At 60.3% G+C, this 14,625-nt stretch overlaps 1 protein-coding gene across 1 annotated transcript in view; it reads left to right on the top strand.

The window, feature by feature from the left end:
* LOC104580506 (phosphoribosylformylglycinamidine synthase) overlaps positions 1-14,625 on the top strand; it is a 60,500-nt gene that overhangs the window by 13,183 nt on the left and 32,692 nt on the right. Inside the window, 7 exon segments of the mRNA XM_088537613.1 lie at positions 436-504; positions 6,549-6,680; positions 9,625-9,753; positions 11,094-11,140; positions 11,142-11,168; positions 12,881-13,037; positions 13,982-14,043. Of these exon segments, the coding sequence (XP_088393739.1) occupies positions 436-504; positions 6,549-6,680; positions 9,625-9,753; positions 11,094-11,140; positions 11,142-11,168; positions 12,881-13,037; positions 13,982-14,043 (623 nt within the window).

Here is a 14,625-nt window from a genome sequence, read left to right as displayed (position 1 = left end):
GTGCAGGGACGGGGGGCCCTGGTGATCGCGGGCACCGCCGGGTACAGCTTCGGCAACCTGCGTGTGCCGGGTGAGCCAAAACACCCCAAAATACACCAAAAACACCCAAAATACACCCAAATATCCCCAAAATACCCCCAAATGCCCCCTGATACCCCCAAAATACTCCCAAGATAGCCCCCAGATACCCTAGAATACCCCAAAATACCCCCAAATACCCCCAAAACACCCCCAAAATACCCCCAAATACCCCCAAATACTCCCAAGATACCCCCCTAGATACCCCAGAATACTCCAAAATACCCCCCAAATACCCCAAAACACCCCCCAAATACCCCCAGATACTCCCAAAATAACCCCAAATACCCCCTAATACTCCCAGGTACCCCCAAAATACCTCCGAATACCCCCCTAATACCCCCCAAATACCCCCAGTGCAGGGACGGGGGGCCCTGGTGATCGCGGGGACCGCCGGGTACAGCTTCGGAAACCTGCACCTGCCGGGTGAGCCAAAACACCCCAAAATACACCAAAAACACCCCAAAATACCCCCAAAACACCCCAAAATACCCCCAAAACACCCTAAAATACCCCCTAATAACCGCAAAATACCCCAAAATACCCCCAAAACACCCTAAAATACCCCCAAAACACCCCATAATACCCCCAAATACCACCAGATACCCCCAACATACCCCCAAATACCCCCAGATACCCCCAAAATACCCCCTAATACCCCCCTAATACCCCCTAATACTCCCAGGTACCCCCCAAATACCCCAAAGACACCCCAAAATACCCCAAAACACCCCAAAATACCCCCAAATACCCCCTAATACCCCCAGTGCAGGGACGGGGGGCCCTGGTGATCGCGGGGACCGCCGGGTACGGCTTCGGCAACCTGCGCCTGCCGGGTGAACCCAAAATGCCCCAAAATACCCCCAAATACCCCCAAAACACCCTAAAATACCCCGAAAACACCCCATAATACCCCTAAATACCCCCAAATACCACCAAAATACCCCCAAATACTCCCAAAATACCCCCAGTGCAGGGACGGGGGGCCCTGGTGATCGCGGGCACCGCCGGGTACAGCTTTGGTAACCTACGTGTGCCGGGTGAGCCAAAACACCCCAAAATACCCCCAAAACACCCCAAAATACCCTCAAAACACCCCAAAATACCCCCAAAAAACCCTAAAATACCCCAAAATACCCCCAAATACCCCAAAATACACCCAAAATACACCCAAATATCCCCAAAATACCCCCAAATGCCCCCAATACCCCCCAAATACTCCCAAGATAGCCCCCAGATACCCCAGAATACCCCAAAATACCCCCAAAATACACCCAAATACCCCCAAAACACCCCAAAATACCCCCAAATACTCCCAAGATACCCCCCTAGATACCCCAGAATACCCCAAAATACCCCCCAAATACCCCAAAACACCCCCCAAATACCCCCAGATACCCCCAAAATACCCCCAAATACCCCCAAAATACCTCTAATACCCCCAGGTACCCCCAAAATACCTCCGAATACCCCCCAAATACCCCCAAATACCCCCAAAACACCCTAAAATACCCCAAAATACCCCAAAATACCCCCAAAATACCCCCAAGTACCCCCAAAATACCCCCAAAATACCCCCAAAATACCCCCTAATACCTCCCAAATACCACTAGATACCCCCAACATACCCCCAAATACCCGCAAATATCCCCAGAATACCCCCAGATACCCCCCAAAATACCCCCAAATACCCCCTAATACTCCCAGGTACCCCCAAAATACCCCAAATACCCCCCAAATACCCCCAAGACACCCCAAAATACCCCCAAAACACCCCAAAATACCCCCAAAATACCCCCCAAATACCCCCAGTGCAGGGACGGGGGGCCCTGGTGATCGCGGGGACCGCCGGTACAGCTTTGGTAACCTACGTGTGCCGGGTGAGCCAAAACACCCCAAAATACCCCCAAAATACCCCCAAAACACCCCAAAATACCCCCAAAATACCCCCAAGTACCCCAAAATACCTCTGAATACCCCCCAAATACCCCCAAATACCCCCAAATACCCCCAGTGCAGGGACGGGGGGCCCTGGTGATCACGGGCACCGCCGGGTACAGCTTCGGCAACCTGCGCCTGCCGGGTGAGCCGAAACACCCCAAAATACACCAAAAACACCCCAAAATACCCTCAAAACACCCCAAAATACACCAAAATACCCCCCAAATACCCCCAAGTACCCCCAAAATACCCCCAAATGCCCCCTAATACCCCCAAAATACTCCCAAGATAGCCCCCAGATACCCCAGAATACCCCAAAATACCCCCAAAACACACCCAAATACCCCCAAAACACCCCAAATACCCCCAAATACCCCCAAATACTCCCAATATACCCCCCCCAGATACCCCAGAATACCCCAAAATACCCCCCAAATACCCCAAAACACCCCCCAAATACCCCCAAAATACCCCCAAATACCCCCCAAATACCCCCTAATACCCCCAAAATACCTCCGAATACCCCCCAAATACCCCCAAATACCCCAAATACCCCCAGTGCAGGGACGGGGGGCCCTGGTGATCGCGGGGACCGCCGGGTACAGCTTTGGTAACCTACGTGTGCCGGGTGAGCCAAAACACCCCAAAATACACCAAAAACACCCCAAAATACCCCAAAAACACCCCAAAATACCCCCAAAATACCCCCAAATACCCCCAAAACACCCCCAGAATACCCCCAAATACCCCCCAAATACTCCCAAGATACCCCACCAGATACCCCAGAATACCCCAAAACACCCCCAAATACCCCCAGATACCCCCAAAATACCCCCAAATACCCCCTAATACCCCCAGGTACCCCCAAAATACCTCCGAATACCCCCCAAATACCCCCAGTGCAGGGACGGGGGGCCCTGGTGATCGCAGGCACCGCCGGGTACGGCATCGGCAACCTGCGCCTGCCGGGTGAGCCAAAACACCCCCAAAACACCCCAAAATACCCCCAAAACACCCCAAAATACCCCAAAAACACCCTAAAATACCCCCAAATACCCCCAAGTACCCCCAAAATACCCCCAAATGCCCCCTAATACCCCCAAAATACTCCCAAGATAGCCCCCAGATACCCTAGAATACCCCAAAATACCCCCAAAATACACCCAAATACCCCCAAAACACCCCCAAAATACCCCCCAAATACCCCAAAACACCCCCCAAATACCCCCAGATACTCCCAAAATACCCCAAAATACCCCCTAATACCCCCAGGTACCCCCAAAATACCTCCAAATACCCCCCAAATACCCGTAAATACCCCCAAATACCCCCAGTGCAGGGACGGGGGGCCCTGGTGATCGCGGGGACCGCCGGGTACAGCTTTGGAAACCTGCGCCTGCCCGGTGAGCCCAAAAACACCCCAAAACACCCCAAAATACCCTAAAATACCCCAAAATACCCCCAAAATACCCCCAAGTACCCCCAAAATACCCCCAAATGCCCCCTAATACCCCCAAAATACTCCCAAGATAGCCCCCAGATACCCTAGAATACCCCAAAACACCCCCCAAATACCCCCAAATACCCCCAAATACTCCCAAGATACCCCCTAGATACCCCAGAATACCCCAAAATACCCCCCAAACACCCCCAAATACCCCCCAAATACCACCAGATACCCCCCAAATACCCCCAAATACCCCCCAATACTCCCCAAATACCACCAGATACCCCCCAAATACCCCCGAATCCCCCATATACCCCCTAATACCCCCCTAATACTCCCCAAATACCACCAGATACCCCCCAAATACCCCCAAATACCCCCTAATACCCCCCAAATAGCCCCCAAAATACCCCAAATACCCCCAAATACCCCAAGATACCCCCCAAATACCCCCATATACCCCCAAATACCCCCCAAATACCTCCGAAATACCCCCCCAAATACCCCTGGGAACCCATGAATACCCCCAAATACCCCCCAAATACCCCCAAATATCCCTGGGAACCCCAAGTACCCCCAAATACCCTCCAAATATCCCTGGGAACCCCCAAATACCCCCGAATACTCCCGAATACCCCCCCAAATACCCCCAGGAACTCCAAACACCCGCAAAATACCCCCTGGCACCCCCAAATACCCCCAGGACTCCCCAAATACTCCTGGGACCACCTGATACCCACCAAGACCCCTGAATACACCCCAAATACTCCCAGATACCCCCAAATACCCCCAGGACCCCCAAAATACTCCCTGGGATCCCGAGATACTCCCGAATACCCCCTGGGACCCCCCAAATACCCCCTGGGAGTCCCAAATACCCCCAGGACCCCCCAAATCCCCCTGGGACCCCCCAGATCCCCCCAGGATCCCCCAAATCCCCCCAGGATCCCCCGAGACCCCCTGGACACCCCAAATACTCCCTGGGACCCCCAAATACCCCCAGGACCCCCCAAATACCCCCTGGACACCCCAAATACTCCCGGGACCCTCAGATACCCCCAAATACCCCCTGGGACCCCCAGATACCCCCAGGACACCCCAAATACCCCCAAACACCCCAAATACCCCCAGGACATCCCAAATACTCCTGGGACCCCCAGATACCCCCAAATACCCCCTGGGACCCCCAAATACCCCCAGGACACCCCAAATACTCCCGGAACCCTCAGATACCCCCAAATACCCCCTGGGACCCCCAAATACCCCCAGGACCCCCCAAATACCCCCTGGGACCCCAAATACCCCCTGAGACCCCCAGATACCCCCAGGACACCCAAATACCCCCAGAAAACCCCAAATACCCCCAGGACATCCCAAATACTCCTGGGACCCCCAGATACACCCAAATACCCCCTGGGACCCCCAAATACCCCCTGGACACCCCAAATACCCCCAGAACACCCCAAATACCCCCAGGACATCCCAAATACTCCTGGGACCCCCAGATACCCCAAATACCCCCTGGGACCCCCAAATACCCCCTGGACACCCCAAATACTCCCGGGACCCTCAGATACCCCCAAATACCCCCTGGGACCCCCAGATACCCCCAGGACACCCCAAATACCCCCAGGACATCCCAAATACTCCTGGGACCCCCAGATACCCCCAAATACCCCCTGGGACCCCCAAATACCCCCAGGACACCCCAAATACTCCCGGAACCCTCAGATACCCCCAAATACCCCCTGGGACCCCCAAATACCCCCAGGACACCCCAAATACTCCCAGGACACCCCAAATACCCCCTGGGACCCCCAGATACCCCCAAATACCCCCTGGGACCCCCAAATACCCCCAGGACACCCCAAATACTCCCGGAACCCTCAGATACCCCCAAATACCCCCTGGGACCCCCAGATACCCCCAGGACCCCCCAAATACCCCCCAGGACATCCCAAATACTCCTGGGACCCCCAGATACCCCCAAATACCTCCTGGGACCCCCAGATACCCCCAGGACACCCCAAATACCCCCAGGACACCCCAAATACTCCTGGAACCCTCAGATACCCCCAAATACCCCCTGGGACCCCCAAATACCCCCAGGACACCCCAAATACTCCCGGAACCCTCAGATACCCCCAAATACCCCCTGGGACCCCCAAATACCCCCAGGACCCCCCAAATACCCCCTGGGCCCCCAAATACCCCCTGGGACCCCCCAAATACCCCCAGGACACCCCAAATACTCCCAGGACACCCCCAAATACCCCCAAGCCCCCCCAAATACCCCCTGGGCCCCCAAATACCCCCAGGACACCCCAAATACTCCCGGGACCCCCAGATACCCGCAAATACCCCCTGGGACCCCCAGATACCCCCAGGACACCCCAAATACCCCCAGGACATCCCAAATACTCCTGGGACCCCCAGATACCCCCAAATACCCCCTGGGACCCCCAAATACCCCCAGGACCCCCCAAATACCCCCCTGGGACCCCAAATACCCCCAGGACACCCCAAATACCCCCAGAACACCCCAAATACTCCCAGGACACCCCCAAATACCCCCTGGGACCCCCAAATACCCCCTGGGACCCCAAATACCCCCAGGACACCCCAAGACACACTTGGGATCCCCAAATACCCCCAGGACCCCCCAAATACCCCCAAGACCCCCAGATACCCACAAATACCTCTGAGGACACCCCAAATACCCCCTGGGACCTCCAAATACCCCCAAGCCCCCCCAGATACCCCCTGGGCCCCCCAAATAACCCCCAGGACCCCCCAAATCCCCCCAGGACCCCCCAAATACCCCCTGGGACCCCCAGATACCCCCAAATACCCTTCAGTACACCCCAAATACTCCCAGGACCCCCAAATACCCCCTGGCCCCCAAATCCCCCCTGGGACCCCCAAATACCCCCAGGACCCCCCAAATACCCCCTGAGACCCCCAAATACCCCCAAATCCCCCCAGGCCCCCCCTTGTGACCCCCAAATGCCCCCCCAAATGGGGGTTGTTTGGGGGGCGGGGCCCAGGCATCCTGACCCCGCCCCCCCCCCCCCCCCCCCAGGCTACGAGCTGCCCTGGGAGGGGGAGGGGCAGCCCCACCCCCCCTCCTTCGCCCCCCCCTTGGCCGTGGCCATCGGGGCCAGTGACGGGGCCAGCGACTACGGGAACAAGTTCGGGGAGCCCCTGGTGGCCGGTGAGACCATTGGGGACACTTGGGGACACTTGGGGACACTTGGGGACAATTGGGGATAGTTTGGGACAGTTTGGGACACTTGGGGACAGTTTGGGACAGTTTGGGACAATTGGGGACAATTGGAGCCATCGGGGCCAGCGACTACGGGAACAAGTTCGGGGAGCCCCTGGTGGCCGGTGAGACCCTTGGGGACACTTGGGGACACTTGGGGACACTTGGGGACAGTTGGGGACAGTTGGGAACAGTTGGGGACTCCTGGGGCCATCGGGGCCAGCGACTACGGGAACAAGTTCGGGGAGCCCCTGGTGGCCGGTGAGACCCTTGGGGACACTTGGGGACAGTTGGGGACCCCTGGGGACACCTAGGGACCCTGGGGACAGCTGGGGACACCCGGGGACACCCGGGGACTGCTGGGGACTCCTGGGGGACAGTTGGGGACACAGGGGGACAGCCTGGGACACTTGGGGACAGCTGGGGACAGTTGGGGACAGTCTGGGACACCTGGGGACAGTTGGGGACACCTGGGGACAGTTGGGGACTCCTGGGGACAGCTGGGGACACCAGGGGACAGTTGGGGACAGCCTGGGACAGCTGGGGACACTTGGGGATACCTAGGGACACCCAGGGACAGCTGGGGACACCTGAGGACAGTTGGGGACACTTGGGGACACCTAGGGACTGCTGGGGACTCCTGGGGGACAGTTGGGGACACCGAGGAACAGCCTGGGGACAGCCTGGGACACTTGGGGACAGCTGGGGACAGTTGGGGACACTTGGGGGACATCCCGGGGGGTGGCGGGTGGTCCCGCGGGTGATACGGGGATGTCCCCAGGGCCCTCGGTGGCCCCTTGGTGACACTTGGGGACGTCCCCAAGGCCCTTGGTGGCCCCTCGGTGGCCCTTGGTGGCCCTTGGTGCCACTTGGGGACGTCCCCAGGGTCATCAGGGCCCTTGGTGGCCCTTGGTGGCCCTTGGTGATACTTGGGGACATCCCCAGGCCCCTTGGTGGCCCTCGGTGGTCCCTTGGTGACACTTGGGGACGTCCCCAGGGCCCTCAGTGGCCCCTTGGTGACACGGGGACGTCCCCAGGGTCATCAGGGCCCTTGGTGGCCCCTCGGTGGCCCTTGGTGCCACTTGGGGACGTCCCCAGTGACATTGGGGTCCTCGGTGGCCCCTTGGTGGCCCCTCGGTGGCCCTTGGTGCCACTTGGGGACGTCCCCAGGCCCCTTGGTGGCCCTTGGTGACACTTGGGGACGTCCCCAGGGTCATCAGGGCCCTTGGTGGCCCCTTAGTGGCCCCTTGGTGGCCCTCGGTGGCCCTTGGTGACACTTGGGGACGTCCCCAAGGCCCTTGGTGGCCCCTTGGTGGCCCCTTGGTGACACTTGGGGACGTCCCCAGTGACGTTGGGGCCCTTGGTGGCCCTCGGTGGCCCCTGGTGACACTTGGGGACGTCCCCATGGCCCTTGGTGGCCCTTGGTGACACTTGGGGACGTCCCCAAGGCCCTTGGTGGCCCCTTGGTGGCCCTTGGTGTCCCCGTGGTGACACTTGGGGACGTCCCCAGGTCCCTTCGTGGCCCTCGGTGGCCCCTTGGTGCCACTTGGGAATGTCCCCAGGCCCCTTGGTGGCCCTCGGTGACACTTGGGGACGTCCCCAGGCCCTTTGGTGGCCCTCGGTGGCCCCTTGGTGACACTTGGGGATGTCCCCAGGCCCCTTGGTGGCCCTCGGTGGCCCCTTGGTGCCACTTGGGGATGTCCCCAAGGCCCTTGGTGGCCCTTGGTGGCTCCTTGGTGACACTTGGGGACGTCCCCAAGGCCCTTGGTGGCCCTCGGTGGCCCCTTGGTGACACCTGGGGACGTCCCCAAGGCCCTCAGTGGCCCCTTGGTGGCCCTTGGTGTGCCTGTGGTGACACTTGGGGACGTCCCCAGGTCCCTTGGTGGCCCTCGGTGGCCCCTTGGTGCCACTTGGGGATGTCCCCAGGCCCCTTGGTGGCCCCTTGGTGGCCCTCGGTGGCGCTTGGTGCCACTTGGGGACGTCCCCAGGGTCATCGGGGCCCTTGGTGGCCCCTTAGTGGCCCCTTGGTGGCCCTTGGTGGTCCCTTGGTGACCTGGGGATGTCCCCAGGGCCCTCGGTGGCCCCTCGGTGGCCCCTTGGTGGCCCCTTGGTGGCCCCTGGTGGCCCCTTGGTGGCCCCTTGGTGCCACTTGGGGACGTCCCCAGGCCCCTTGGTGGCCCCTTGGTGGCCCTCGGTGGTGCTTGGTGCCACTTGGGGACGTCCCCAGGGTCATCAGGGCCCTGGGTGGCCCTTGGTGGCCCTTGGTGGCCCCTTGGTGCCACTTGGGGACGTCCCCAGGGTCATCAGGGCCCTTGGTGACACTTGAGGACGTCCCCAAGGCCCTTGGTGGCCCTCGGTGGCCCCTTGGTGCCACTTGGGGACGTCCCCAGGGTCATCAGGGCCCTTGGTGGCCCCTCGGTGGCCCTTGGTGACACTTGGGGACCTCCCCAGTGACATTGGGGCCCTCGGTGTCCCCTTGGTGGCCCCTCAGTGGCCCCTCGGTGGCCCTTGGTGCCACTTGGGGACGTCCTCAGGCCCCTTGGTGGCCCTTGGTGACACTTGGGGATGTCCCCAAGGCCCTTGGTGGCCCCTTGGTGACACTTGGGGACGTCCCCAGTGACATTGGGGCCCCTTGGTGACCCCTTGGTGGCCCCTTGGTGGCCCTTGGTGGTGCTTGGTGCCACTTGGGGACGTCCCCAGGGTCATCAGGGCCCTGGGTGGCCCTCAGTGGCCCTTGGTGACACCTGGGGACGTCCCCAAGGCCCTCAGTGGCCCCTTGGTGACACGGGGACGTCCCCAGTGACATTGGGGCCCTTGGTGGCCCCTCGGTGGCCCGTGATGGCCCCTTGGTGGCCCTTGGTGGCCCCTTGGTGACACTTGGGGACGTCCCCAGGCTTCGCGCGCTCCTTCGGGCAGGTCCTGCCCGGCGGCCACCGCCGCGAGTGGCTCAAACCCGTCATGTTCAGCGGTGGCATCGGGGCCATCGAGGACGGCCACGTGCGCAAGGAGCCACCGCGGCCGGGTGAGGGGACGGGGACACCCGCGACACCCCAAACACCCCTTTTTTAACCCCAAATCCCCCCGTTTTACCCCCAAATCCCGCTTTTTTACCCCCAAATACCCCCTTTTACCCCAAAATCCCCCTTTTTTACCCCCAAATTCCCCTTTGTTACCCCCAAATTCCCCTTTTCTATGCCCCAAATCCCCCTTTTTACCCCCAAATTCCCCCATGTCCCCAGTGTCCCCATTGTCCCCAATGTCCCCAATGTCCCCATTCTCCCCACTGTCCCCATGTCCCCATTGTCCCCAATGTCCCCAACGTCCCCAATATCCCCCATGTCCCCCGTATCCCCATTGTCCCCAATATCCCCCATGTCCCCAATGTCCCCCATGTCCCCAATGTCCCCATTGTCCCCATTGTCCCCAATATCCCCAATATCCCCCATTGTCCCCCATTGTCCCCCATGTCCCCATTGTCCCCAATATCCCCCATGTCCCCAATGTCCCCCATGTCCCCAATATCCCCCATTGTCCCCCATGTCCCCCATGTCCCCATTGTCCCCAATATCCCCCATGTCCCCAATGTCCCCCATGTCCCCATTGTCCCCATTCTCCCCAATGTCCCCATTGTCCCCAATGTCCCCATTGTCCCCATGTCCCTAATGTCCCCATTCTCCCCATTGTCCCCAATGTCCCCAATGTCCCCATTGTCCCCATTGTCCCCCATGTCCCCATTGTCCCCAATGTCCCCAACGTCCCCAATATCCCCCATGTCCCCCATGTCCCCATTGTCCCCAATATCCCCCATGTCCCCAATGTCCCCCATGTCCCCAATGTCCCCATTGTCCCCATTGCCCCCAATATCCCCCATTGTCCCCCATGTCCCCCATGTCCCCATTGTCCCCAATATCCCCCATGTCCCCAATGTCCCCCATTGTCCCCAATGTCCCCATTGTCCCCATTGCCCCCAATATCCCCCATTGTCCCCCATGTCCCCCATGTCCCCATTGTCCCCATTGTCCCCATTGCCCCCAATCCATGTCCCCATTGTCCCCAATATCCCCCATGTCCGCATTGTCCCCATGTCCCCATTCTCCCCATTGTCCCCATTGTCCCCATTGTCCCCATTGTCCCCCATGTCCCCATTGTCCCCATTGTCCCCAATGTCCCCAATGTCCCCATTCTCCCCATTCTCCCCATTGTCCCCGATATCCCCAATATCCCCCAATATCCCCCATGTCCCCATTGTCCCAATGTCCCCATTGTCCCCATTGTCCCCATTCTCCCCATTGTCCCCATTCTCCCCATTCTCCCCATTGTCCCCATTGTCCCCATTGTCCCCAATGTCCCCATTGTCCCCAGGGATGCTGGTGGTCAAGCTGGGGGGTCCCGTTTACCGCATCGGCGTGGGGGGGGGGCGCCGCCTCCTCCATCCAGGTAAATGGGGGGGGGGGGTGACACCCTTGGGTGCCCTGGGGACACTTTGTCCCTTGTCCCTTTGTCCCTTTGTCCCTTGTCCCTTTGTCCCTTGTCCCCTCACCCTCTTTGGGGGGGGATTTTGGGGCGGGGGGTTGTTGTCCCCATAATGTCCCCTCATTAGGTGGCATTGCCCCCCCCGCCCCACCCTGCGGTGTCCCCACATTGTCCCCACACTGTCCCCATGTCCCCACACTGTCCCCATGTCCCCATGTCCTGATGTCCCCACACTGTCCCCATGTCCCCATGCTGTTCCATGTCCCCTCGGTGTCCCCATGTCCCCACACTGTCCCATGTCCCCACAGTGTCCCCATGTCCCCATATTGTCCCATGTCCCCATGTCCCCACACTGTTCCCATGTCCCCACGCTGTCCCCATGTCCTCACGCTGTCCCATGTCCCCATATTGTCCCATGTCCCCATGTCCCCTCAATGTCCCCATGTCCCCACGCTGTCCCATGTCCCCATGTCCCCATATTGTCCCATGTCCCCTCAGTGCCCCCATGTCCCCACGCTGTCCCATGTCCCCATGTCCCCATGTCCTGATGTCCCCACGCTGTCCCCATGTCCCCACACTGTCCCCATGTCCCCATAGTGCCCCCATGTCCCCACACTGTCCCCATGTCCCCACGCTGTCCCATGTCCCCATATTGTTCTATGTCCCCATGTCCCCACACTGTCCCCATGTCCCCACATTCTCCCATGTCCCCATGTCCCCATATTGTCCCATGTCCCCATAGTGTCCCCATGTCCCCACGCTGTCCCCTTGTCCCCAGGTTCAAGGGGACAACGAGGCCGAGCGGGACCTGGGGGCCCCTCAATGTCCCCATGTCCCCACAGTGTCCCCATGTCCCCAAGCTGTCCCATGTCCCCACGCTGTCCCCATGTCCCCAGGTGCAAGGGGACAACGAGGCCGAGCGGGACCTGGAGGCCCCTCAATCTCCCCATGTCCCCACAATGTCCCCATGTCCCCACACTGTCCCCATGTCCCCATATTGTCCCATGTCCCCATATTGTCCCATGTCCCCGTGTCCCCACACTGTCCCCATGTCCCCACGCTGTCCCATGTCCCCATGTCCCCATATTGTCCCATGTCCCCTCAGTGCCCCCATGTCCCCACGCTGTCCCATGTCCCCATGTCCCCATGTCCTGATGTCCCCACGCTGTCCCCATGTCCCCACATTGTCCCTTGTCCCCATAGTGCCCCCATGTCCCCACACTGTCCCCATGTCCCCATATTGTCCCATGTCCCCACGCTGTCCCCATGTCCCCACGCTGTCCCCATGTCCCCATGTCCCCGTGTCCTGATGTCCACTCAATGTCCCCATGTCCCCACGCTGTCCCCATGTCCCCACGCTGTCCCATGTCCCCACACTGTCCCCATGTCCCCTCAATGTCCCCATGTCCCCATATTGTCCCATGTCCCCATGTTCCCACACTGTCCCCATGTCCCCATATTGTCCCATGTCCTCATGTCCCCACGCTGTCCCATGTCCCCACGCTGTCCCCATGTCCCCACGCTGTCCCATGTCCCCACAGTGTCCCCATGTCCCCACACTGTCCCCATGTCCCCATATTGTCCCATGTCCTCATGTCCCCACGCTGTCCCATGTCCCCACGCTGTCCCCATGTCCCCACGCTGTCCCATGTCCCCACACTGTCCCTTGTCCCCAGGTTCAAGGGGACAACGAGGCCGAGCGGGACCTGGGGGCCGTTCAACGGGGGGACCCCGAGATGGAGCAGAAGCTGAACCGGGTGCTGAGGGGCTGCGTGGAGAGCGGGGCCACCAACCCCGTGAGCAGCATCCACGACCAGGGCGCCGGCGGCAACGGTGGGGACATGGGGACAATGGGGACATTGGGGACATGGGGGACATTGGGGATATTGGAGACAATGGGGACAATAGGGACATTGGGGATATTGGGGACAATGGGGACAATGGGGACATTGGGGACATTGGGGATATTGGGGACAATGGGGACATGGGGGACATTGGGGGCATTGGGGACAATGGGGACATTGGGGGTATCGGGGACATCGGGGTCATTGGGGACATCGGGGGCATTGGGGTCATTGGGGACATTGGGGGCATTGGGGGCATTGGGGACATGGGGGTCATTGGGGACATCGGGGGCATTGGGGTCATTGAGGGCATTAGGGACATGGGGGGTATTGGGGACATGGGACATGGGGGACACCAAGGATGAGGCCAACCCCGTGAGCAGCATCCACGACCAGGGCGCCGGCGGCAACGGTGGGGACATTGGGGACATTGGGGACAATGGGGACAATGGGGACATTGGGGACAATGGGGACATTGGGGGTATTGGGGATATTGGGGACAATGGAGACATTGGGGGCATTGGGGACATTGGGGGTATTGGGGACATGGGATATGGGGGACACCAAGGATGAGGCCAACCCCGTGAGCAGCATCCAGGGCCAGGGCGCTGGTGACATCGGTGGGGACATGGGGACAATGGGGACACAGGGGAGATGGGGGACACTGGGGACACTGGGGACATGGGACACCCAGGGGCCCTGGGGGAATACTGGGGATATTGGGGACATGGGGACACCCATGGGGCCACCAAGAGGACGTGGTGCCACCAAGAGGACCTGGTGCGACCAAGAGGGCATGGGGCCACCAAGAGGACATTAGGACACCCATGGGGACATCCGGGGGGGGGGGGACACCCAAGGGACCTGGTCAATGGGAGGGGGTGGAAGATGTGGGGTGTCCCCACGGTGTCCCCAATGTCCCCGTGTCCCCAGGCAACGTCCTGAAGGAGATCAGCGAGCCGGCCGGGGCCGTCATCTACGCCAGCCGCTTCCAGGTACCGGCACCCATGGGTGCCCCCGGGTGGCCCCTTGACCTTGGAGCACCCTTGGGTGCCCTTGAGCACCCATGAGTCCCCTTGGCTCCAGATGGCCCCTTGACCTTGGAGCACCCTTGGGTGCCCTTGAGCACCCATGAGTCCCCTTGGCTCCAGATGGCCCCTTGGCCATGGAGCACCCTTGGGTGTTCTTGAGCACCCATGAGTCCCCTTGGCTCCAGATGGCCCCTTGGCCATGGAGCACCCTTGGGTGTTCTTGAGCACCCATGAGCCCCCTTGGCTCCAGATCGCCCCTTGACCTTGGAGCACCCTTGGGTGCCCTTGAGCACCCATGAGTCCCCTTGGCTCCAGATGGCCCCTTGGCCATGGAGCACCCTTGGGTGTTCTTGAGCACCCATGAGTCCCCTTGGCTCCAGATGGCCCCTTGACCTTGGAGCACCCTTGGGTGTTCTTGAGCACCCATGAGCCCCCTTGGCTCCAGATGGCCCCTTGACCTTGGAGCACCCTTGGGTGTTCTTGAGCACCCATGAGTCCCCTTGGCTCCAGATGGCCCCTTGACCTTGGAGCACCCTTGGGTGTCCT

Source organism: Tinamus guttatus, unplaced genomic scaffold (genome assembly GCF_059628265.1).
Source record: "Tinamus guttatus ecotype Peru unplaced genomic scaffold, ASM5962826v1 Tinamus_guttatus_pri_ptg000825l, whole genome shotgun sequence".
Taxonomy (NCBI): Eukaryota; Metazoa; Chordata; class Aves; order Tinamiformes; family Tinamidae; genus Tinamus; species Tinamus guttatus.
The sequence above is the reverse complement of the archived record's forward strand: the minus strand, read 5'-3'. Positions and strand labels throughout refer to the sequence as shown.